This window comes from Salarias fasciatus, chromosome 9, assembly GCF_902148845.1.
Source record: "Salarias fasciatus chromosome 9, fSalaFa1.1, whole genome shotgun sequence".
NCBI lineage: Eukaryota > Metazoa > Chordata > Actinopteri > Blenniiformes > Blenniidae > Salarias > Salarias fasciatus.
Window position 1 is genome coordinate 19058724 of NC_043753.1, and position 25472 is coordinate 19084195.

General features: G+C 44.8%; 1 protein-coding gene across 14 annotated transcripts in view; it reads left to right on the forward strand.

Annotated features, from left to right (window-relative positions):
* Positions 1-25472, forward strand: part of scrib (scribble planar cell polarity protein) — a 59074-nt gene that overhangs the window by 6775 nt on the left and 26827 nt on the right. For all 14 annotated transcript variants that reach the window (XM_030099993.1, XM_030099980.1, XM_030099981.1 and 11 more), the window contains exons 2-11: positions 18446-18563; positions 20270-20348; positions 21436-21525; positions 22120-22176; positions 22477-22540; positions 23076-23150; positions 23345-23489; positions 24485-24603; positions 24736-24935; positions 25127-25293. In XM_030099993.1, coding sequence (XP_029955853.1) covers positions 18446-18563; positions 20270-20348; positions 21436-21525; positions 22120-22176; positions 22477-22540; positions 23076-23150; positions 23345-23489; positions 24485-24603; positions 24736-24935; positions 25127-25293 — 1114 coding nt within the window. The remainder of the gene's footprint in view (positions 1-18445; positions 18564-20269; positions 20349-21435; positions 21526-22119; positions 22177-22476; positions 22541-23075; positions 23151-23344; positions 23490-24484; positions 24604-24735; positions 24936-25126; positions 25294-25472) is intronic.

Below are 25472 nucleotides of genomic sequence, written 5' to 3' on the forward strand. Positions count from 1 at the left end.
CGTCAGGTGGGGAGGAACTGGGCAAACAAGAAATCACAGACCCAGGAGCTTGTTGATGTCAGAGGAGGAGGAGGTTAGAGAGATGGATTTGAGCATTAGATGCAGAGAATTTAATCAGTAAAGCATGCAGGTAGGCATGCTGCTGTGCACCTGTTAATCACACAGGGATTTCTTAATGTCACAAATCCAACATTTTGGAAATGTTGGATTTCCAAACAGGACTGGAAAGCATGGCCAGGGTCAATAGGATCTCTGAATAGGATCTCTTTGACTATGAGTACAAACACCATATTTCACTGGTGATAGATGAGTTTCTCAGCAGTCAAACATTTACCATCTTTTGCCTAACTCAACATTTTTTCACTTTTGTACTTGAAGTGCAAAGTAGCTTAAAGTAAAGAAGGTGAACCTGTGTTTGATTGTTGACACAACTCTTTGTATCTCTGGGATCAAAGTAGATTTCCCAGATACTCGGTTGACACCTTGCGGATCTAATCGGTGTAATGTTCTTCCTCTTGTAGTGTCTTTTTCTTTTTCCATTGAGTTTCCGCACAGTAGCACAATGTTCACCCAATGATCCGTTGCCTCCAGTGCGATTTGGACTGTATGCCGTGATGTCCCAGCGCTCTATTGTGCGCCGTGGCCTCGGTCTCCAGCCTCAAAGGTAAACACGGAGGCAAAGCTCCGGTGAATAATTGATGGCTGTGGTGGCATTGGCAGCTGTTTGCAGTACGGGAGAGTCTATGGCTGCTGGACACACTGTGATAGGAGGAGAAACCTGTTGACAGTCTGTCCACACAGACAGGGATGTGCAAGGTGATGCCATTTAGTGTTTTTCCACCTCCCATTACTCATGTGTTGATTTGATTCTCACACCAGCTGGTGTTTAGAAAAGTCCAAACTACTTTTATCCGGGAGAGCGGATTGCCTCACTCAAAGTCCTCATGGCAAACCAACGACAGAACACAACTTGAAGTTTTCTCTACTCAAGCAGTCCTCAGTCTAGTTGAGATTCAAGTCTTGCATTTTTAAACCAACATTACACAACCCAAGAAAAATAGACTTTCTGAGAAAAAACAAAGCAAAAGTAAGTTATTGGGGGAAAAAAAGGTCTAGTTTGAAAAATTGTCCACAACCTCAGAACATCTAATGTGCTTCTATTCATACAAATGCATGGTTATTTTCCACGCAACAGCACAGTTTCAGGTATTTAATCAGTTTAAGTAATCTACATCGATTTATGCCACAGGCTCAGAGGCCACATTCCTCAGTGCACACATGGAAGTCTAGACTGGTTAAATTCAACGGTGACATTTCCCAGGGACAGGATACTGTTTGTGAACCTTTTGATCATACAGGAGCTGTGGGACGAAGCTTCAAGTCACATAAGTGGCCCTTTGAGGCTGACCTGTCAGGGTGCTGATGGCCCCACGGGAGGAATAGGTCACCCAGGATGGCATTAAGAGCAACCACAAACAAATGGTGCCTGTTATCTGCCGACCACACACAATCCTTGGAGGCCTTTTGACTTTACACACTGATCGTCCTTCCAAACGTCTGGGTTGGACTACGGGTGGAAATATCTGCTCCCCATTGAAGAATAAGAAGCAATGTTTTACCTACTCACATTGTAAAGGCAGTGTCAGCAATGGAAGTTGGATTAACCACCCATTAGCCGGCATAGCATCCAGAACAGCAGCCCTAGCCATTGTCTGAATGACCCGCTGTCTGGTCGAGCTCCAGTAGTAGAGCCACCTCAGGATACACACAAAGCCCTGGTTTGTCGTGTTTGTTTTTTTTCCAGTTGGGGCAACTTGGGCACTCACTCAGCGTCTACATTTGGGTCGGGTTGATTTGTTGTCGCCTGTGTTGTTCTTGTTGATTCCTTTTTGTTGGGAGCGTCTCTGCGAGCAGGAAGCGGGAATAATCAAGTGAGCCCTGGAATGCCCTGTTTTTGTGAGGCCATCTCCACCGCGTAGACCTTGTTTTGTTGAGCTTTCAGCTGACTGCGAGTTCAACTTTGACAGCCAACCCTTTCAGAAACGACGAGCTTGGGGTTTTGCTTTTCACTGCAGTGCTCCCATCACGCTGTTTCAGTCCCTGCTTTGCACACTTTAAAGCTCATGGTGTCCGACACGCGGCACTCCTGATAAGTGATGTAAAGCACCCTGATTCTCTGTAATCTCATAAGATATAGCACCAACCCGTGAAGGAATGTTAAGTCTTAAGATCTTGAGAGTCATGATAAAGGAGTGCAGTAACACACTTGTGACTGCTGCAATGTTTACTTCTCTGATGAGAGTGTCTGCTACACTTGAACACTCTCCTCTTGACTCACTGTGTATCTTCCTGTTATCTACTCTGGGATCCAGTCTGTCAACATTTGCTTCCATTTAGGTAATACTTTCCCCACACCCAATTTTGATTGATGAGAGTTGGAAAATAAACATTCATATGTGTGATCTTGTGATATATCTCAGGTTGGTTTAAAGCTCATGGTCGTGTTGAAACTACTTGCAACCGTTTATACCTTTTTAGCCCAAGAAGCTGTTTATAAACACAATATTTACCCACCTAAACATAAAATACAACTATTGTAGGCCTTAGCTGAGAAATCCCTCACCCTTCATGATGTTTTTTAACTGAAAAATCATTTCCAACTTATCTAAATTGCTCAGTTGTCTACTCCTCTTCCCTATCGACACCAGTATTGATTCAGCCTGCCATTAGCCAGTATCTCTGATTAGTATTGACTCATGTTTGTCTTTATGTGCTGGAGAACAGTCAGGCTGTTGTTGGATTAATGTGTGACATTGATGCTGCTCAAGGTGCATTATCAGCACTACCGTCTGCACTGATCTGTGTGTATCTGGCACGCCGCAGCTAAATGAACGAGTTTTTCTTACATGTTTACAGTTTGCTGTAGCCTTTTAACATATTTTCACTTGCCTATGCTGATGTTAGCTATAATAAGTAATTCATGGTGCCCGTGCTTACATAATAAGTTATATAAGTGCCTGAAAATATTTCTATATGTTAAATTTAAAAATATCTTGTCTTCCATTGCGTTGGCTCAGTGCTTTTTTTGTGCCTGCTTTATAAAAAACAAAAAAAATTTGCAGTTGCACCTGGCTGATTTATGAGGAACTAAATCTTATGCTAAAAGTTTGATTTGTTTCTTTTTTATATTTGTGGTTAGAAAAGGTCATTAAAGTATTTTATCTTTATTTAAAATCAATTGGTTTATCAGTTAAGTTGTTGACATTGCCAGACGAGTTATAACATTGACTGGTCTCTAAAAGATGAAAACATTTCCAGGCTGTTATAATCAATGCTCTACAGCAAGATTATGTACAATTTATCACCCTTAAAAGAGTAAAAGTGTACGTTTCTGAAACTTAAGGCGAACTTTAATCTTTAAAATGCACAAGGCAAGCAATCAGACAAAGTAGTTTATACATTTCCATTGGATCAATGTATGGATTAAATGTAGTAGCTGTGATTTACAGTGTAGTATTATCATCAGTGGTACACCAACACTGTTACTTGTATTTTTATCTGGTATTTTTCGCCCCAAGCGTTACAACAAGGGCAGAGGAAGGGCTGACTGCATGTGAATGATGATATTGTTACTGTGTTAAAAAATAGAAAATAATGCCTCCTTTTTGAGAGACTGTTCTAAGATCATCTGTGTGTATTTTTTATTTTTTTTTAACTGTGAAAGACTCGAGATTTCACAGTGATACCCGGTCATGGTCTGTTAATTAGTATTTTGAGCAAACGCAGTGCAGCCTGGCCGGACTGAATGTGTGGGGTTGTGCCGCATGGCCGGTTCCAGGCCTCTAATAAAGAGGTGCTGATGGCTGAATATTTGTACGTGTGGCGGGAAGAACGGATGCAGGAGGTCAGTGGAAAGCACAGCGGGGTTCGTTGGAGACAACAAAGGGGCATGCACGCACTTTACGTGTCGCGCTCACGCCAGATGAAGCAGTAATGGGTCTGCAGAAAAAGATGGCAGCAGTTTGTGTCCACTCATTCACTCACTCCACACCATACTTTTCATCAACAATGTTGCAACAATACTCTAGTTTGTGCTGAGTTTTCTTTTTTTTTTTAATGTCTTTTGGCTGCAGCACTTAACTCTTTCCTTTGTGTTTTATGTTTTGATATGTTTGCTTTTAAGCGAGATGTTCTTGTTTCAACCAAACCTGATGAGTGATCGAGCAAGTGTTGATGGACAAAGCATTGTTTATAGTGAAAGGTCAGTTATTTTAACTTCAGGGATCGGAGCATTTTACAATGCAAGCCTTTGTGCTCATTTTCTGCCTTTGTTCTCCCTCAAGGCAGCTTTCTAATAATATTTCCACCGTCACTTTAGTGGGAGATTTCTGAAGCTTTGACTACATTACAGGAAATATGAAGCGTTTGAACTGAGGGTGCACGCACGGGCAGTCTGCCAACAATTTTAAAATAACAAAGGGATAATTTTACTGACATAACCCTCTCCGTGTGATGCTTTTAGTCAACGTTGGCTTCATGATTATTTAGCTGAAGTGAGTAATTTCAGTGAAAAGTGGCGTCTGTGTGAACAACTCAGCATAGCTGTTTGCACTGCAGCACGTGATATCCAAGGAAATGCAGGCATGTCTGGAATCTCCAGGAGTTTGCCCTGCCCTCCGCTAGCTGAACACACTGCTCTCTCTCTCTCGCTCTCTCTCTCACACACTTGAACTTACTCATTTCACATTCCTGTTGGAAAAGCCCACACACAGGAGCTTTCCTTGGCACTGAAGCTTGCTTGATAGGCACAACTTGTCTCAGTAGGATTCTCAAGCTAATCAAGCTTAATTTTACTCAGCTAGTCTTAACTATGAGCACTCATTCTAATTGTCTTTTAATTAAGCTCCTCCATATTCCTCTGGGATATAAAACACAAATGGGAGTACTGAGGGAAAAAAAATGAATTTCAGCTCCTTTCTCACATGCAGTCGACGCCATTTATTGATATGAAGTCAGTCTGAGGTCATTTGGACCTGAACTAATAATGCAACACATCTTGTTGTGGGCTGGCAGCAACAGCCAATGCCACACTAATCTTCATTTTTGAGAAGAAAGTGTAGTTTTCCATTGGCTCTGTGACTCTTCTCGACCCCTTCGGGTCACTTAGATAGGACACTTTTGGTTTGTTGTGAGTTGACAACAAGTGCACTTGGAAGATTTCCAGTTCATTGTTGATGGATCCATCCCATTTGAGTTACCATGATGCATACTGAAGCTTCGGCAGGCCCACAGACCTCAGCTTCACCTGCATTCACAGCCTGTGAGGAAGATGCTGGAAGCTCAGAATCCAAAAACACTCTATTTTCCTGTACAAAGTGCCTAAAGGGATTCATACACATGCAGATAGATACATAATTTGATCTCACCTATATGTGATATTAACACTGTAGTGAAGACTAGACGATAAAGGTTAATCAAGACTGAACGAGTGCTTGTTTGCTTGTATGACATTTGATGCAGCTCATCAATCCACTGTCTGTTTTGGAGCACAGGAACATGTCAGTTAAGGTCAAGCTCGTGTTCAGACTGAAGCACGCACCGTGTACGTTGGACCGAGCCACCTCGGGTTTATTAAACAGCACGACATGTCTCGCCGGCGAAGGAACGAAATGTGCTATCTGCTCCGAAGTACAGCGCTTTTTTCCCCCCCGTTTTTCATGCGCATCATCAGGTTCCCCACGCATGTATTTTTAGATCTGCTATCACAGACCAGGGTTGTGACGTTGGGCGTGTAGAAGGGCCTGTTTCAGACAGCCACTGGGGATCAGCATGTGCTCGCCTGTGGGCTTAGGGCTAGTGTTTTGGTCGATCCTGGCGTTGATCCCCTCTGGAGTCATGTGGGAACAGAGAGCAGTCTGCTCTGTAATTATGTTGTCTCCATGACATATTAATGGGTTTTGGCTTTTAATCCCACGTAACGACATCCTCGTCTTGTGTCTCGCGTTGAAGATGAGCGTATTTGCTAAAACGTTGAATTGTTTCGCTGGCCTGTTGTTTGTATGTGAGATAGTAAAATAATGCTGTCAATTAAAACACCCCAACCCTGGAATCGAGCAGGGATGCTTCTTACTGCAAGGCAAGAGTCCTAACCAATTCACCACCATGCAGCGCTAAGCATATATACTAGTTTACTTCAGCGCTTGAGTCTCTATAGATATATAAGCTACATAAGTGAAGCATAACGTGACCAGTGAAAGATGCATTTGGCTTATCAGTGATGTGAATGTGAGAGAGAGAGAGAGATAAATGATGAAATGATAGCAGACTTGAGACTAGATTAGATTGCAGTAATGTTTTTCCAGCTAATGACGATCAAGCCTAAATGTGCGTGCGCCGTTTGTTATCTTTGAACAGATAATGTGTCTGAAATTAGTTTCATTTCATCGTCAGCCGAGCGTCACCGGGGAGGTTTCTGCTTCCTCGTTCCCCCGGCTTCCTCGCTCAGCCGACACCAGTCTCCAAGGTGATGGTTCTCCAAGGGCCGGTGGTTCGCCTGATGCGGGGGCACGTTGGTCCCGGGTTGTCAGGGAGAGACACCAGATGGGCTGGGGCTTCCCTGTCACCGCAGACCTTCTCTAGCTGCTACTGCTGCACCAGAGTCATAGCGGTCAAACAGATACAGAGAGAGAGAGAGAGAGGAAACCTGCATGTCAGTGTAGTACTTCTCCTTTAGAGGGGAAAAAAAAATCTGAGCAGCAGTAGAGACACTTTATAGCTACACCTAAAGTGGAGCAGTTATTTTTCCACTGGGGGCGTGATGCTAGCGCAGTGAACTACATATATTTGACTTTGTGCAGCACTTTTGAACCACTTACTGAACTTTGTACTGCAGACTTTAGTTCTCATCACATGGTCTAGAAAAGCAGTGGTATAGTTGAACACGGACTGGTATTTTTGTCTGTGTGTGTATGTATGTAATATTGTGCATCAAACACAGGCTACGCTTGGTTTAATGCAAGGACAGAATGTTGTTTTTCCTTGTGACCTTTTATTGGTAAATTAATTTGCTGCAGGTAAATGAATCAAGCAGTGCCAGCCCTTGTATAATCCTGATTTGCTGGATCCAGGCAGAACTGACAGATGTTTTGCGGTCCATGTTTATGCAACACTTGACTGGCTGCTCATGCCTCCTGACAGGGTTACTTTGATTTCAGCCCCATGACTAGATCGTGCAGTTACACAGGAAATGTTTGAAGCCCTTAAATCAATGCTGCTTTAGCCGAGCCTGAAAATAAAAGCTTTGCACGATTGATTTCCTCATTTTTGTGTATTTTGGATTAAATGAATGAAAGCACTTTTGGTTAACTTAGGTTCTCTGTCTATCTATCAACATGCTTCGGCCACATTCAGGATCATGTTGTACAGAAGAAGCTCGGGGTGTGTGATATTAGATCGTGAAGGATTAGAACATGTTGACGATCTGACAGGGCAGAGAAATCGTAGAACCACCTATAGAGTTCATTCTGTATGTTGCAGTTCTTGCTGATGCACAGACGCAAATTGCAAATTTGGCAGCAGCTTGCATTTTAATCTCAATGTAAAAAGCTAATGATGAATTTGTGATTTTATGATTGAAAGATTGTGATATATTATTGCCGTATCGTCCACCACTTGGAGAAAGTAGTGGCGGCTAAAATTGTTAGGAAACAGGATCTAAAGAGGAGTTTAGAGAAAGAAAGTAGAATGGACCGATCTTTCCTGGAAAACGGTAGACACCAAGCCACATGATACCGTGAGGGAGGCCACAACCTGGGTTACACAATGAGTCGATTGTACTGAAGCTATTCCTGAAGCCACAACACACACCGCCACTCAGGATAGATTTTAAGGGTGAAATACTCCATATTGTTCTTTCGCTAAATGAAACCGAAGCTTGTGTGAGAAGACGAACTTCATTCCTTTTCCTTCTGGGTCTTGACCTGTTCACTGGAGTTCAGTCTTTGTATTTCTCTGCGTGTGTTTTTATGCAAATCATCTCTTACTTGAAGCTGAAACAAGCTGCCACTGAGGCCAAGTGTTGTTCACATCGCATGTGTTGACAGTGTAGGAACCAGCCAGCAAATTACTTGTATAAACAGTGCCAGAGACCCCGGTTTCTGCGGCGGTCCCCCTGCAGCATGGTTCCACTCCGGGACAAGCTGAGAGCTGGCAGACAGGCAGGCAGCACATACCGGATCCAGCCCATCCAGGAAAGAGCCAAACGTCCTCTGTGGACTATAAACAATAGGGCTTCTGGTTGTGTGTCATGTTTTGTGGGAACACAGAATGCGAGAGCATGCGATGGAGCCCTGGATGGAGGGGGCGGCGGTGGGGACGAGGGGAGGGCACTTCCACAGCCTCCCTGTGCGCTCATTCATTCGTGCGGTGTGATAGCATAACTGAAGAATCTCAAATGTTCCAAAGTTTCCATTGAACTACTACTAAATGGCCCACTTCCTTGTGTTGACGCGGTGGTCATGACTTCCTGCCGAGCACCTGCAGAACCTGTCATTTGCATTCCCGGGCAGCACGCCCTCTTCGGACGGAGACCTTTAGCTTTGAATCGGAACTGAAGGAGCCGTTCGCTCGTTTCCCTCCAGCACTTCGCTGAACTCTTAATATTTTCGAGTTGTTAAATTGCTTCCTGCTTTCCGCAGCGTGGAAGGGGATGCCGTCAATAAGGTTATCGATCACGCTGCATTAGCGCTGGCGATTGTTTTCGTCAGATGGAAGAGAGGCGGGATGTAAAGTGAGACAGAAGCACACCGCAGGCAGGGTGAGAGCCATGAAAAGGCCAAGTTCAAGGCTCCCAACGAGGCTGCTGCTTTGAATTTGGTTTGGAATGCAAATCTGTGCTTGAACTCTCTGCAAACTCTCACTATCTCTCTCTCGCTCTCGCTTTTTTAATGTGTGTGTTTACGTTGGTCAAGTGGTGGACGGTGTGTCTCCGTGCCATTGGTGCAAGCTTTTCTGTCACTGTGACAGTTTTAGTAACCAAAGCGGTGATTAGCCCACCAATTCGCAGCATGGCAGGGATTACTCATCTATTTTTAAAATACTGGCTGAAAATCACTTCAGCACACCGTGCAATCACCATTACACTGCCTGTAACCCAGAGTGCCACAGCGTTTCCCATCATTACACAGCTGTCTCTGGAAGGTAAAGATAGTTGATTGCATTTGAACTGTCTGCTCTCTCTTGTTCATTGTATTTAAAAACACGGGCATGAGTTACAGCTACAACAATATATTTTATGTTGAAGACTACTCTTACAAGTCCCTCCAGGTTCTCATGGCTTCTGATTCTTGTTTGTTGGACAGTTTTTTTTTTTTGTATATATAATCAAGATAAATTGCTGTTTGATTAAAAAAAGATGGGTCATGATGTCAATTGCTGTGATAAACTTTGTGATTTATTACACAAAATCACTACAAATTTGGTCCTCGTCTTCATTTAATTAGCTGGAAACTGTCAGTCTTCCAAAGAACATGTTAGCTTTGTCATAAGTAACAGGTACAGTTATACTGTACATACTGTGAACTGATTTTATTTATTTTTTGAATGCAGAAACAGGAATATCCAGAGTGCAAATTAGGTCCCATCTGGTTTTTTTTTCCCCCAAAATGAGACATTTTTCTTGGTGGTTTTTGATGGCGTGTTCCCTAACAGTGTAATACCATCTTTGAGTGACATGATATTGTTTCAAATAATACATGTGACAACCTATAGTCCTTTAAGTGAATGCGCAGGGATCAAAACACTCTTCATATGGCACTTCCCTTGCATTCTGAAAATGTTTTAAATGAACTCTAGCTAGAGTTACAGTTTCACACCATTTTAACAACAGAAAGTAAAAGACCAGGGTGAGAAAAGTGTGGCTGTCAGCGTGTTACATATGCATGCATCACTGAGGCACTCCGGCCATGTGCATTAGTGCGGAGGATCCGCTTTGCCATACAGTGTCAAGCCCACCTGTTCCCTCTCAATCTCCCTACTCCAATCCTCTGGAGAGTACATCAAGAGACACAGGCTTTGTGGATGGGAGGTATATACCAGACTGGACACGGCTCTTCCAGTAACATAATAGTGTTGTGTCAGCTCAACACAAACTAAACCTCACTCCCAGGAGGCAGTGCCCCTGATGCCGCTGCTGTTGTTCATTAACCATGTTCACTCCAGGAAAGCCTTTGCTCTCGCAGTATCTCAGTGGAAACACTGTCACGCTGCACTACTGCTCCAGTTTGGAGGCTTTATGGTTGGACATCTTATCAGTGGCTCATAGGACAACTCATGCAGGTTGCCCTTTAATCGCAGGATTGGCGGTTTGACTTCAGTGTCTGCTTGCCCAAAGTGTCCTTCGGAAGGGGGAAAAAAAGCATTGAACCCTAGCTTTGAGCCTTTTTCAGCAGTAAACTTCATTAACAGTCTTCAGGAAAGCTTTCCCTCTTTGCCTGAGCAGCTGTTTTTTTCAGCAGCCATTCCAGAGTTCCGTTGTGTTTATTTACATGCATTCACTCATACGTAAACCGTGTACATCCTCAGCTTCTTCACCCCGAAGCCTCTTCAGCAAAGGTCATTCCTCACAGACTCTGTCCTAACGCGTCCTTCCTCAGGAAAACAAATAACACGGCAGTGCGTGTTCTCCGCAGAGCTGAGGCAGCTTATGGAATATGGGATTTCGTATAACCCTAAAATAGTGTGACGCTGGAGCAGGGACTTCACGTAGAAGGAGGACAGGAGGACTTCCGCTTCCACAAATCCAGGGCTTTTATTGTTACAACAACCTGAGCATCCCGGAACACACACCCACAATGCCGGCACGCAGGCCGAGTTACTCACCCAGCAACCCTCCCTGTTCACGGTGCGACACACGAATAACATAAAGTAACACAAAATGGACAGTAAAACACAAGAACTAAACTAACACAGGCAACTAAAAATTAAAGAAAGTCACTTAAACACACATAACCCCGTAATACGGTCCCCTAAGTCCATGACGGTGCCTCCCAGCATGCCCCGGGGCATGCGAAGTGTCATGGCGACCCCCAGGGTCGTTACAATAGCTTATATGACTGTTGGGATCTCAAATCTGTAGGCAAGGAAAGGCAAGCCATCCATGTGTATTAGACGTCTTTGGTTTGAATCTCAGTTAAGTCTTTATATATAGTCCACAGCTATTTTGACTTTCATTTTTGTCCGAAAAACATATTACTTATTTATAATCTCAATTTGTTTTGTTAAGTGAATTAAACGTGAAAATATAGCTCACACAGCTGTTGTGTTTTAAAGTTTCTTTTGAATTTGAAAAGTTTGCATAGGTAACTCCATTTTTGGTGCTTTTTTTTTAACTTTCTTGGAAATTCAAGGATTGTCACTGGAAATTATTAGTTTTCTTTGACTTAGCGATAGCTTTTATATCCTCTCGTTGTCCTTTTTTCAGGCCTGATTTTAGCTGTTTTACTGCCAACATGTAATGCTGGGCTCAGGGAAGCCTTGGCCCGAGTCCTGGCTGTGTTTGCTCTCAGCACAGATCAAAGTCTGTGGGACAGGTGTAAGTACTGCGGATGGGAGTTAGTCAGGCTGTCAGTCACGCAGCCTCCTCCACGCCCTTCTCTCTGTGTGGCCTTTTCTGCCTGGAGGAATGGAGCCGGATGAGGGTAGTCACTGACTCAAAGTGCCACTTAAGTGAAACACAAACACTCGGGTGCATACGAGGACTTTTTTTTTTGTTTTTTTTTTTACACGACACGCCACTATTAATTGGCCCGCTCAAAAGCCAGTGCACACATGTGACCCACTTGTTGTGCTGTATCATGTAGAATTTGTGAATGAATGTCTGAAATTGTTAGGATAAGCTGCAGCTTCCGTTTCCTCCTCTTTCGTTTAAGCTTGTTTCCCAGTAAAAAGCAATGAAGCTAAAGACCTATGGAAAACACATGAATCAGCATTCACTGAACTTCGCTCATTAAGAGCGGGTCATCTTTCCCCTTCCCTCCTTTTTTTTTATGCTAGTTTCAACAGTTCAAGTTGGTTGGCACTGCAGCGTCAACAACTTGAAGTCTTGTTCTTCCATTTGCTCTGCTGTTGCTTTCACTGACACCTTTTATACATTTGGTAAAATCCCTGATAGTAATCACTCTTTCCTCATAGCAATGCCGCTGATTTGAATAGAATATGGGTGAATGGAAAAATATCTCGCCACTATAATTCTTGTGGAAGCTTTATAGCGAGTTGTAGTTCACGAGTGCAGTCCATCAGGTGATTTGCATACATGTTTTCATGCAAAGTAAACCAGGGCTAAGTGCATCCTGCACAGCGTCCACCGGAGTTGCAATTGAGAGCGTACTAGAGTGAGTGCTTTTTTTCCCCTTTCACACACACACACACACACACACACACACACACACACACACATGCACACACACACACCTGAGCTGCAAGCAGCAGTGGTGATGTGTGGGAGATGGTGGGCGAGAGTGAAGAAAGTGAAATATAGGTTTACAGTGAATTGGTGGGCGGCCGTATTGTGTGTGTGTGTGTGTGTGTGCATGTGTTTTCCTCCTGAAAGCAATGGGGCCATTGCACGCCACACTGAGTATGGGCCACAGTGGGCCCGACTAAACCACATAATAAACGCCATTATTCATTTGTCAGAGTGAGACTGTGAGTCTGTAGTCTGTTGAGATGATTTTTTGGTTGCTGGCTTGAGGTCTCTGTCCTTATTAGTGGTGCAGAGTGTCCAGAGCACTGTGGGAATCCATTGTTTACCCTCCATTCTTCATTAATAATCCACAGTCACTCCCTTTCTCTCTTCTTCTCTCACAGTCTTCCTTTTCTTCTCGGTGCTGTTCTCCCCGCACAGCTCCTCTGTCCTCCTTAGTCATTCCTGTCTTTTGTGATGCTTTTACCACTCTACTCTTTCAAGTCCTCATCTTTCCATTTCCAGCCCTCTTTCTCCCTCTTTCTCTTTCTTCTCTGTGGTGCCCTTTTGGACAATAGAGGAATCCCCTGGCCGGGTTGTAGGGAGTGGGGGCAGCTCAAGCAGGACTGCGACTGACTGACAGCCCTGTGTGGGACTGGCTGCTTGGCCTTTGTCCCTCTTCCAAGGAAAATGGAGGGAACCCAGAGAGGTGGAAGAGTGGGGACTGAGGAGGGGAAGAGGGCCAGCGAGGATGTCATTCATGTGCACACGCTTTGGCCATTTTGGGCTCCCAGCAGTGCTGGAACCACAACGTCCCCCTGGAACCCTCAGTCCTCTGTGCTCCCCCTGGCCTTGAAATGAGTCCAGGCTCACTGGTGCTTTTTCACTTTGCATAACTCTGCACTGAAGAGATTATATTTTGTCAGAGCAAAAAGAATGACTCTTAATCCAGAGCTAGCCGTGGTGAAGACGGTCTCCGGTCACTCGTGTTGTGAGTTTATACTACAACAATGATCGCCGCTATCTATAGAAACAAGTGTTCAGTAATGAGCCTTTTGAGTGACCGACCAAGTTACTCAGTCAACCAAATCCTCTCAGCTTTTTTATTTCCCTCGACGTTACTCACAAAGGGTGCAGGCCAGCACAAAAGCATGTGCTCTCCCCTCCCTTCTCTTTGAGCCCCTCACCCCAGTAGTGTGCATGTGGTGTGTGCCTGTGTGTGTGTAGTTTGTGTGCATTGTAAAGGAATGGATACTTGGAAAAGTGGGGACATTGGGGCTAGGCCAACAGGGCAGATCTGGCACCAGATTAAGAGCCTTAGGAATGTGTGGGTAGGAATTTCATTTGTGCTGTAGCAGGAAATTAGGAAATTTAATGACCGTTTGAAGACCTGAATTGATTTATGTGTGGATCCATTGATTAGGCCTAAATGCCTCTGTGGGCTTGCTGAGACCTGATCAGGCTTGTCCAATCCTTAATTTTACTAAATGCTTTGACTTTTTCCACTTGAGAATTTAGGTAGCTCTTCGCCTGTTGGGAATGAGCTTCAGTGTTGATCAGGATGGATACAATTCTAAGCACTGATCCAGTTGTGAATACTTCAGATTGGCTGGAGTTTCTCTTCAATTCATGGGAGAAGGGAATAAAATGGGAACACACCCAGTTGCAGCAGCCTCTCACATTTCCAAAATCCAGTATATACAAATATAGCTAGCTTCTGTGTAGCTTGGAAGACTGTTCCTTCCCATCCACATGAATTTCCCTGTGAAGTCACACCGAGATAATGATAACTGTTTGGTTCTAGTGTTCATTGTGTTGATGGCTTTCTGATGGATTTGTGATTGGGAAGAGCCACACCGTGTCTCATTTGGCACTGCTGTTGGTGGGTTTCCACTGGAATTTCCAGCAATCTCCAGGACAAAACAGGCTAATATATGCTGAACTTCTTGGAATTATTTTTGTGCTGTGGGGAGGTTGTCTGTTGAAAGAACTCACAAGCCAGCAGTAGCATGGTAAATTGTCAGTTATGTCTCACTCCAATGGTCCTCAGGTGCAACACGCATAAATAATTCAGATCTCCACTAAAAAAACAAATTGCATAAACTTTTGCGTGCATTTTTAGGTCAGGAGGCAAGCGATAGGATCGGAGGGAAACTGTATGTTAAATGGAATCACTTGACTGGAACACTGCAGCCTCTGTAAACATCAGGCCTCCCTGTGCCAACAGTGGAAACGTCCCCTGTACAGAGAACACACAGTTTACTAATATACACTCACATGTACACTTGGCCTGCTGGAGATCTGTAGTCACATTTTAATTGGTTTCTCTGGAGTGATGTGAGGTCTGCAAACATTAACATTCCTCGCGGTGAATTTACAGTCTCTTCCAACACATATAAACACACTCATAAACACTCCTAAACAAACACCAGCCGCTGCTAATACACATGAAAACACACAAATATGCACGTTAACATGCTGCCTTCTCCCCCAGAAATCCACATGCCGAGCCTCCCTGCAGTAGCCGGGATTTTTTGGCAGCCCGAGCCAAAGTCGAACTAAAACTGTAAACGTTTGTGTGTCTGAACATAAAGATCACAGCAACACCATCTCCTCTGCTGTGACTAAACAATGACTGCAAAGCACAAGCATGCACACATGCGAACACATCCCGAGGCACTTTAACACACTCCGTCTGAGTGGAATGTAAGCTGAGCAAAATGATGTAGATAAGACACACATGCACTGAAGTGCAGCATGTCTTCCTCTAAGCCCTCTGGAGACACACAGGCTCGCACAGACACACACACACTCGTCTCCGTCACAGGCCGCTCGGTTTGTGACCGCGCTTCATTCGCTGTAGAGTAATAAAGCTTTCTTTAATAAGCCCTCCTCAGACAGAGCCTTTCTCACACTAGCCTGAGCAGGTCACACTGTGTCCTCGCTTTGTGAAATCTCACATGAATCTGAGTGGCGGTGTGGCTTCTCATCGCTCCCCTGACCATCCTTTATGGAGCACACCTACTTTTTTGTTTGGATTTCAGAGCAGCTCAAAAAAAAATATCAAGTTTTATTTGAACAAGTACATATTTTGATCTTTTCCCTTCCTGGGTGCCTCACTTTATTTACCAATTTCCTTTCTTTTACCTTTCACAAACCTGCCTAAAAAGTGACGTCTTGATATAGTAGCGTTTGAAAGATTGCCATTAGCTTGTGCTTAGCATTGGTTTCTAATAGATTTACAAGATTTCCTCTGTTTGTAAGCAGTAGTTTTTGTTTTGTTTTGTTTTTTTTTTAATAAATGTGTATCTTCCTCTTTAGTGAGTTGGTTTCTGAAAGGGTGGTCTTCCCAAACTGGTGCCTTTATTATTACAGTAAGCGACCCTGCACTGCCCTCTGCTGACTCCTGTCATTCACCCACCTCCACACACACTCCATTCTCTTCTACAGTTATAAATCCTCCTGCTCACAGCTTCTTCTTCTTCTTCTTTTTTGGTGTCTCTCCGTATACAAACACCACTTGCAAGGCTGCCCTTGTTAAAATGTCCTAGCGGCAGTGTTGTAAAGGAAAAGTATCATGCTGGCTCTCACTCTACAAGCGGTTATACGCAGTGGCTGTCCTGCAAAGGCTGACTGAGGGACTGAGCTCACAAACACAATGCAGAGATGGTGGCGGTACACTAAATCCCGCCGCTCCCACTTGTTATTCCAATTGACCCGCTGACCCGTGTGACACCATTAGTTCTCCGTTGTTTGATTTGAAACTGCATCAGTCGGTGGGAAATGGCAAGGACATGAGGTCCAGCGTTTACTCTGCAGCCCATGATCAGTAGATCTGATACAGTTGAAACGATGCTTCTTCAAACATCACACTACAAAACTGTAGCCCTTCAGCCTACACTGCAGCAACCTCCACTTCGACTGTGGAGCAGCACAGGGCGCATCTTCTTCCAATGTCAAAGAAAGCCCTGACCATATATAAAGTATATTCAAGGGTATCACACAGACTTTTGTGTCAAACTTAAATGAACAAATATTTACATATAAATGGATCAGGAAAGGCTACAGCAACTCTGTGTCCTCATAACATTGTCTCACTTCAACTGAAATGCATTCAGAAACAGATGCTTGACATTCTCAATAGGTTCAGCACCGGTGTTTGATTGGATAACGTGTCCTACGGTTTCTCAGAAAAACGCCACGAACATGAACATGTCCTGATCAAATCTTGACGTCATGTTGGAGGATAAGCGCCGTCGTAAGAGCCCCGTCTGCAAGAAGGCACCGAAGTCTGAAAGAGCCTTCTTTGTCAGTGTTTGAAATTACTTGTCCACAGGCCTGATTTCATTACTCTCTAGTTTTCCACTCATCACTTATCAAGCTCTGAACGATATCAAGACTGCAGAGGAATGCACTAATGCTAGATTCTTGCTTTGAAACAGATGGATTTCTTTATTTTGTTAGTGGTGACTCACTGTGGGAACCGAAAGCTTTAGTAACATCTGTATGCATGCGTGTTTCAACGTTCCCCCTCACTCTGAGAGATTCCTATCTTCGAATGTCACCTGTTCTGCCTGCAAGGTCGCCTCCTCTCCCGAGGGCGAGTCCCCATCTGGGCTTGGCCCGGTCACATGGTTGCTCCCAGCTCCTGTTTCCTGCCATCTGATTCCCTTCACCTGGGTCTCAGTGAGCCAACACCCAACTTACTGGCTCCATCGCATGTCTCCGTCTTCTCCCTTTATCTCGTTTGCCATCAGGTGGAGACGCTCCCCCTCCAACCTTTAATCAAACGCTGGGACATGTTGAAGGTTGGCAAATGGCTGATGGAAACAAGCCTGACACTGCCAGTAAAACCTGAATAGACTCTGGGAAGCATGTCTCGCTCCCGCTGCATCCAGACACAACGCAAACAACAAGCTAAGAGCAGGAAACGTCAGTCCTCGAGGAGCCGATCGAAACTCCGCCACGCCATTCTTCTCTCTGGCAGCGCAATTGTGGAGTCGTCTCCAAGCATGTTGTATTGAGTGTGTGTTCATACACTTCTGCCAGACAGAGTCCTGACACTACAAATCAAAAAAGTTTTTTTTTAATTGGAATATCCTACAAGTTTATGCAGCAGACATAGACAGGAGAACATGTTTTCGTAAATTGTCTGGATTCTTGCAGCGTGGTCGATTTTTCTAACTGGAGGCTTAATTTGAATTAGGATTGAGGCTCCTAGCCTGCAGGTCTCTGTGCGCTCAGTGTTCAGAAAACATCCCTGAATAATGAGTTTACACAAATTCCCACCACAGAAAGCTGTAGTCGGCAAGTTCCTGAGCAGACCTCCTCCCTCCTCCCGTCGTCTGAGGAGCCTGGCTGCTCAGACAGTGGCTCCTCTGTGGACTGCACTACCCGGACCTGATTGAAGGGTTAATAGCAGCATAGTTTTGGCCCGTTACTCTCACTAGTTCCTCGCCAGCCTGTCTTGTCTGTCCATCTGAAAGGCAGATGACACACACACTGCGGCTGGCAGAGGAATGTTTCTGAACGGTGTCCCGTCGAACAACCGGGCTCTTGTTGAAGCGCTTGGCATGGCGGCTGCCTCGGCGCTCTCCTCCAGTCCGCTCACGAAAGCCACTTTGTTTGGCTGAAGCTGCCATAGAGAGCAGGAATTCTTCAAGAGGGAATATGAACATGGAATGTTTTTCAACGCATCGTTTGAGATGCACAAGTTGCTTTGCGCCTGCGTTGTACTGTTAACAGTGATTAGGACAAAATTGAAAATCTGATAGTGGTAAAATATGAACAATTAATAGAAAGTGCATTATTGAGCTGATTTCTCTGTCCTTTTTTATTGTTTTTAAGGAAAATTAAAATGAATACATATTTCAATATTTTGTAATTTAAACATTTTCTCTAACATGGAGGATGAAAATATTTCGATGACTGCCTCCAGAAGTACTGTGCAGTTTTAATTAACTTGCCGTCATTTTGTCTCCACAGCCTTTCTTCAGACTACTGAACCTGCGGAAGCTCGGCCTGAGCGACAATGAGATCCAGAGACTCCCCCCGGAGGTGGCCAACTTCATGCAGCTGGTGGAATTGGACATTTCTAGAAACGGTAAACAGAAACAGTCTCCTTTGCCATTTCTGTCAGTTTTCTTACTGTATCTGGCAACACATAGCAGCAATTCCCTATCAATTGCAAAATGAACACTTCAGTAGCAGCAGTTGGATAAATATCCGCTGGCTGTCTTTGCCAGATTATTCGATCTACCTGCAAACATTCACACACAAATCCTCACGTCCTTGAAATACTTCTGAACGACAAGGGAAAAGGAAGTCGAAAGAAACTGCCCTCCCTCTTACGTTACAGAAAGGTAAAATAAAACCTTATCAGTTGTTCCTGCTGCGTTATTTTCTGCTCCAGCATGCACAAACACCTTGCCCTCTCCATGTCCTTGCATACCACACACACACACACACACGCACACAATCAGAAATACACGCAAAGTGATCGTCGGTGGCAGGAAGGGCCTCGGTGCTCGATGTGAGACATCTGCTGTGCTACACACTGCATCAAGTGCTGCGGGTGCAGTGTGCAGTGGCCTGTGAGGGCCTCTCCCATCTGTCTGCCTGTCTGCTTTCCCCGCTCCCGCTGCAGGGTAAAGCTGAGCCAGATCAGCCTGATGGGCTTGCTCGGCTCATGAGGGATTTCTTTTCGTGCACCTGCAGCACGCAGCGGTGAAAGTTGTGATCCTGACCAGACCCGGAGATCAGGTTTCATCCTGCATCTTTTTGCTAGGTGTATAGACTCTGCAGGCGAAGGCTGAGCTAACGTTTACGATGTTTGCTGCTGCGGTTTCCCAATTCTTCATATCTGCGTAAGGTGCAGGTTTGCTCCTTCTTTAATTTGCCATTATTGCTTTTAGGAAGCCTTTTGGATGGACTCACGGGCTTTGAAGTTACTAAATTGAAGCACACATGATACATTTTCATTGATTTGAATAATCTGTTGTTGTTTATGGCCACCAGTTCACCAGCCCATGGCTATGCGGACGAGAATTCGCTTCTCTAAAACTCAAAGTTTTTTTTTCTTTCCTTTTAAATATGTAGAATTAAACAGATGTGGTTTGTAAATCTCAATATTGGGAACCTGAATTTGATAGATCTGTTGATACGTGGGTTTCACTCCAGCTATTGGCTCGCTCCTGCTCCAGATCTACCTGCTCCTCCTGTGATCATTTTAAAACACTTTAAATCCTGTAAGCTGTTTGATAACAACAGCTGTCATCAGCTGTAGCTGTCTGTGATCTCTCCAGTATGATCACCAAGTCACTGCTCATTTTGTGCCCCAGGCGTGTGACTGGCTCATTCAGGTGTCTACAGATCGCCCCAACGAGGTCCTTCTGTTTCAGGCCTGTTGAAATGAACACAAAGAGCGTCCGTTGTATGGCTTGTATTTGGGCTTGTACAGCATGACCTCGTTTGTAAGTTTCACCATTAATGGGAAATGAAATGCTGTCAGATGATCTGAGATGAATCAAATGTCATCATCTGGCGATATCTGATTGGCCAATTATTCTTGATGGTTGACGCTAACAATACAACGCAAGCTGTTGCCCATGCGCTCGGTCTTGCCGTTGATTTTCTTCCTCTTTCCTATTTTTCTCTGCTTTCAGGCATCTGGTTATAGTTACAATGGGCTAAGAGTGATTTGCTCTGTAGAATATGGCCCCGTTGTCCCCCCAACACACTCCACATCTGTGTGTCCATGGCATTGACTCCTGCTGCCCCCCCCAATCCCTCCTTTCTTTTCTCCTGCAGACATTCCTGAGATCCCTGAGAGCATTAAGTTTTGCAGAGCGTTGGAGATCGCAGACTTCAGTGGAAACCCCCTCTCCAGGTTAGTGGACTGTAGCAGCCAGTCGCTTCTCATCACGACTGAATGAAATGAAAATCTTGCATGTTCCCGAATGCAGCAGAGAAGGGGAAGTTGTGTTTGACACCGAACAAAGAGCTTCACATGACATTTATGTTAAGACGATAATTGTGTGTGGTGCATGTATGCGTGTGTAAATCCTGTACATATACATATAAGAAGTGAATCCTAGATTGTTTCATTACTATGGAAGGATTAACCACAGTAAATGCACAAATGCATGGACGAGATTATGGTCTGTGTGACTATCTTGCTCTCAGACCAAACACGGGGCTCTGAATAAACTGCGAGAGTCACGATATCGTCACCAGGAAACCAGTGAAGTCCTGTTATATCACTGCACCAAGTCACGCCGGTGGAAAAGCAAATTTGCGTTTCGCTGTGTGCATTCCCACTATAGAGGAGTAATAGTATACCCAGCAGAAGATTTAATGCTGAATACTTTACCAGATGGACAATCATCCTCTGTGTGTGTGTGTGTGTGTGTGTGTGTGTGTGTGTGTGTGTGTGTGTGTGTGTGTGTGTGTGTGTGTGTGTGTGTGTGTGTGTGTGTGTGTGTGTGTGTGTGTGTGTGTGTGTGTGTGTGTGTGTGTGTGTGTGTGTGTGTGTGTGTGTGTGTGTGTGTGTGTGTGTGTGTGTGTGTTCTCGTATTTCTATCCTTGTCGGGGCCAAATGTCCCCACAAGGATAGCAAAACGTGGAACGACGTGCCTTGTGGGACCTTTTTCCGGTCCTAAGTAGGAGAAACAGTGTTTTCTTGACCATGTTGTTGTTACTGAAAAAAGTAAAAGTGCAAAAACATTTCTTTAGGGTTAGGCTTTGTTGTGGTGTGGGTTAGGGTTAGGGTAAGGGTCAGGGTTAGGGGCTAGACATGAATGGGAGTCAATGGACGGTCCCCACAAGGATAGAAATACAAGAGTGTGTGTGTGTGTGTGTGTGTGTGTGTGTGTGTGTGTGTGTGTGTGTGTGTGTGTGTGTGCAGTCCTATGCATTGTATAAGACAGTCCTTAGAGACTCTGCTCACTGCCTTCCCTCTTTTCTCCGTGCTGCAGATTGCCGGATGGTTTCACTCAACTCCGAGCGTTGGCTCACTTGGCGCTCAACGATGTGTCGTTGCAGACGTTGCCCAGCGACATCGGAAAGTATGTACACACTCGCAGCTTTTCATAGTAGAAGCTAGTGATGGGACCCGTTTCGGAGATTTGTCTCGAAATTTGTTTTCCACTGCGGTGCTTGAATATTTCATTCAAATCAAATGATGGCTCTTTTTCAGTGATGAGGTGTTGATGGTTCGATCAATATACTGTCAATTAGACAAGACACACACACATACACACTACACTCTTATAAAGTCAGGAGTTGGATAATTTTGAAAAATGAAGACAAAAAAACTGAAGTGATCATCAGAAAAGTCAGTTATCTTCAAAGCCGTCGTCCGGCGGGTCCGCAGTGCCTTCCTGAAAGCCCCCGACTCGTCAGGTCCTTGATACATGAGGAGCTTGAGTGTGTTTTCAAGGAGTGTGATTCTGTTGCCCAATGGGCTCCGAGGCAGCTGGTCTCTGGGCTGTGGGCCACTGCTGTGCTCAGGCAGATGGAGAAGCCCCTTCGCCATGCCAGGCAGTCCAGACGAACAGACCCGCCATCTGATTAACCAAGCTGCCTGTCCCTCTCCCTCCTCTCGTCTTCCCCGCCGCCACTTTCCCCGTTTCCTCCTTGTGCCGCTCCTTGTTTTGCAGTCTGGCTAACCTGGTGACGTTGGAGCTGAGGGAGAACCTGCTGAAGTCTTTGCCCACGTAAGTCGTCACGTGCCTACACCGAGTAACACGCACTGTCATCGCCACTGCAGTTACTTTCATTGTTTAACAACTGAGAGCACAAGAACCTGCTGAACTGAGGTTCAACGTGCATCTCATTTTTGAGGAAGGCAACAAAAAGCAGAAATTCCCAGCTGTTACATATGTTTGAATACATTCCTTCCATATGTGAGAACTCCTGAATGAATGGCATGTTTTGACAGTGTGCAATCCTCCCCTCCTTGTTCTTTCAGGTTGCATATTTGTGAGGCTTTACCACGTGTGCTTATTTACGTGCAGGTCGCTCTCCTTCCTGGTGAAACTGGAACAGCTGGACCTGGGCAGCAATGAACTGGATGTCTTGGTAAACGGACGTTCATGCTGGTTTTAGACATTTGATTGAGAGGAGCTCAAACAACACCCCTTCACCTTTGAATAATCATAGCTTTCATATTCTTACGGCTAACGACATTCACTCACACACGGAATGACACGTTTCACAAATATCCATCTCACATTTCCAGCACAGTAATTATGACCTAAATCACATGTTTACCTCACCAGGCAGCACAGAGGTGGTGTGTCAGGGCTGCGTTTATCCTGGGAACACCCACCTGTCTCAATAGGGCAGAGGAGATAACGCCTCATGACCTGAACAGGGCGGAGGCCAAGCAAACAGTTGATATCACGTCGAAGCCCTACAAGCACATCTGCTGCAAGCCAATGTTCTTTTGACACTTGTCTTTTTCATTGATTGGCTTTATTACACTTTTTAAATGTAAACGGTTACTGAGCACTGAAATAAAAGAAGTGAAACTGTTGATTTATTAACATCCATTTATAGCAATGTCTCTGTTCATCATTGAACTCTGTCTTATTCGTCTTCTTGTTTTCTTCAGCCGGACACCCTGGGTGCCCTCCCCAACCTGAGGGAGCTGTGGCTCGACCGTAACCAGTTATCCTCATTACCACCAGTGAGTGCAGCTGAAATGCCTTTCAAACATGCATTTCTGACAAGAAGTCTCTTACTGTATGAAAACTCTGTAAGGTTACAGGAAAGTCATTTAGTTGCAACAAGTGACCGCATGTCTCTGTCAGTTGTGACTTCACTGCGTTGTGTGTGTGTGTTTGTGTGTGTGTGTGTGTGTGTGTGTGTGTGTGTGCGCAGGAGCTGGGAAATCTCCGGAGACTGGTGTGTTTGGACGTGTCGGAGAACCGTCTGGAGGAGCTCCCCTCGGAGCTGAGCGGCCTCCTCGCTCTTACGGACCTGCTGCTCACACAGAACCTGCTGGAGGTGGTTCCAGACAGCATAGGTAAGAAGAACTGCCCGAAAAAAGTCATGGACACAACAGACTGTAATGGATGTATTAAATAAATTCTTCCCTCCAGTTCCTCCAGTCGGATAACAGAGTTTGTTTTTTTCATAATCTGATCAGAGTCCAAACACACGGCATGTCGGATTTCTTCCCACATTTGGAGCTTTGTGTGCTGCTCTTTTATGTAACACCAACTTGTGAGAGACTGTGCACGGTGCTCTGGAAAACAAACACGGCAGTGGCAAAACACAACTGGCTGATGCACAAGACAACACCACCAAATCGTGCAGCAGAGTACTCCGTGCTCGTATGTCCTGATTGAACTGTGACCAGGGTGACTCTTCTCTTGGTGTTTCAGTTTGCAAAGAAAGAAAACGAGCTTCATTAGTCCAGCTGGCAAATCTATCTTTAATACAGATGGGCTTCTGGGTAAAGCCGGTGCGGGATTATAGTCCCTGTCACAAACACCCAGCGTCACAGTGCAAGGCATTGTGGGATTGATGAAGTGGCTGATGAATGGGATGGATCGGTCCATACGGAACCCCCACATCAGTCTGATCACTCTTCCTGTGCTCTTCATGTTAATGCAGCCAACTCGTCCCTCATATGGGAAGAATTCAGTCAGATTCAGGAGGGAGTTACTGTAAATGCAGCTGGTGAAAGTTTGCTATCTTATCATATTGTGGTATTGATTAAGTAAACACAAGAGCAGCCACCCCCTCTAGCTCAGATGGTTTCTCTTAAACAAGAACAGCATCGCCCCCTACTGGATGAATAACGCCAGTGAATAGTGGCGCAGTGTAACAGAAGCTTTGACCTTCTTCATTTCAGCGATCTCACATTTTCTTCTGCATGTAATCCAAGTAAAGTGAAAACAGTGAAGTGACATACAAAAACACATGCATATATGGTGACTTGAAGAGGAAGTCAGTGAAATTACTTGTCATATTTTGTGATATTAGTGTTTTCACGTTGCTGTTGTTCGTTTGCAGGTTCTCTCAAACAGCTGTCTATCCTGAAGGTGGACCAAAACAGACTCACCCATCTGACTGATTCAATAGGGGAATGTGAAAACCTCACAGAACTCGTCCTGACCGAGAATCTTTTACAGGTAAAGAGAAGAAATGAACTACCCACTCGAAGCCTGCGCGACCTAAAATGGCAATTAAAGTCTTGTTAACAAGAGTCGGGTTTGTTAATTGGTTCCACTTAATGACATTTGCCGACCTCTTTTTCCTGAAAGTCACTTCCTCGCTCGCTGGGCAAGCTGAAGAAGCTGACCAACCTGAATGTAGACCGCAACCGGCTGGGCAGCGTTCCCAAAGAGCTGGGCGGCTGTGCCAGCCTCAACGTGCTCTCGCTCCGAGACAACCGCCTGGGCAAACTGCCCGCTGAGCTCGCAGATGCAACCGAGCTGCATGTGCTGGATGTAGCTGGAAACAGGTACCCTGACCCGACACCCCGAGCTCTTAATGAGACGCAGCCGCCCTGCCAAGGTCTCACATCCGTGTCAGATTTGAAGAGGTTATGTGATGGACATGATGTTTTGGGCGTCATTGTCCAAACAAACTTACCTGAGTTTTTGAGGAGTTTTTGCTTTCATCTTTCATCTCATGGCTGCCCTCTTCTTCCAGATTACAAAACTTGCCTTTCGCCCTGACAAACCTCAATCTGAAGGCCATGTGGCTCGCCGAGAACCAGTCGCAGCCCATGCTGAAGTTCCAGACAGAAGACGACGAGCGGACGGGAGAGAAAGTGTTAACCTGCTATTTACTGCCACAGCAGCCTTCACCAAGCCTAGGTGAGTAAAAGCACCAAGAAGATACTCATGTTTTTATCTAGATTTAAATCCTACTGTGCTTTTCCACAAGCACAATAACATTCACACATGCAATACTATTTCACTTCTTTTAGTTTATCACAGTTTAGCAATTGTTGTCTCACTAAACAGTTTTCTGACACTAAAAGTTCTTGATGTTA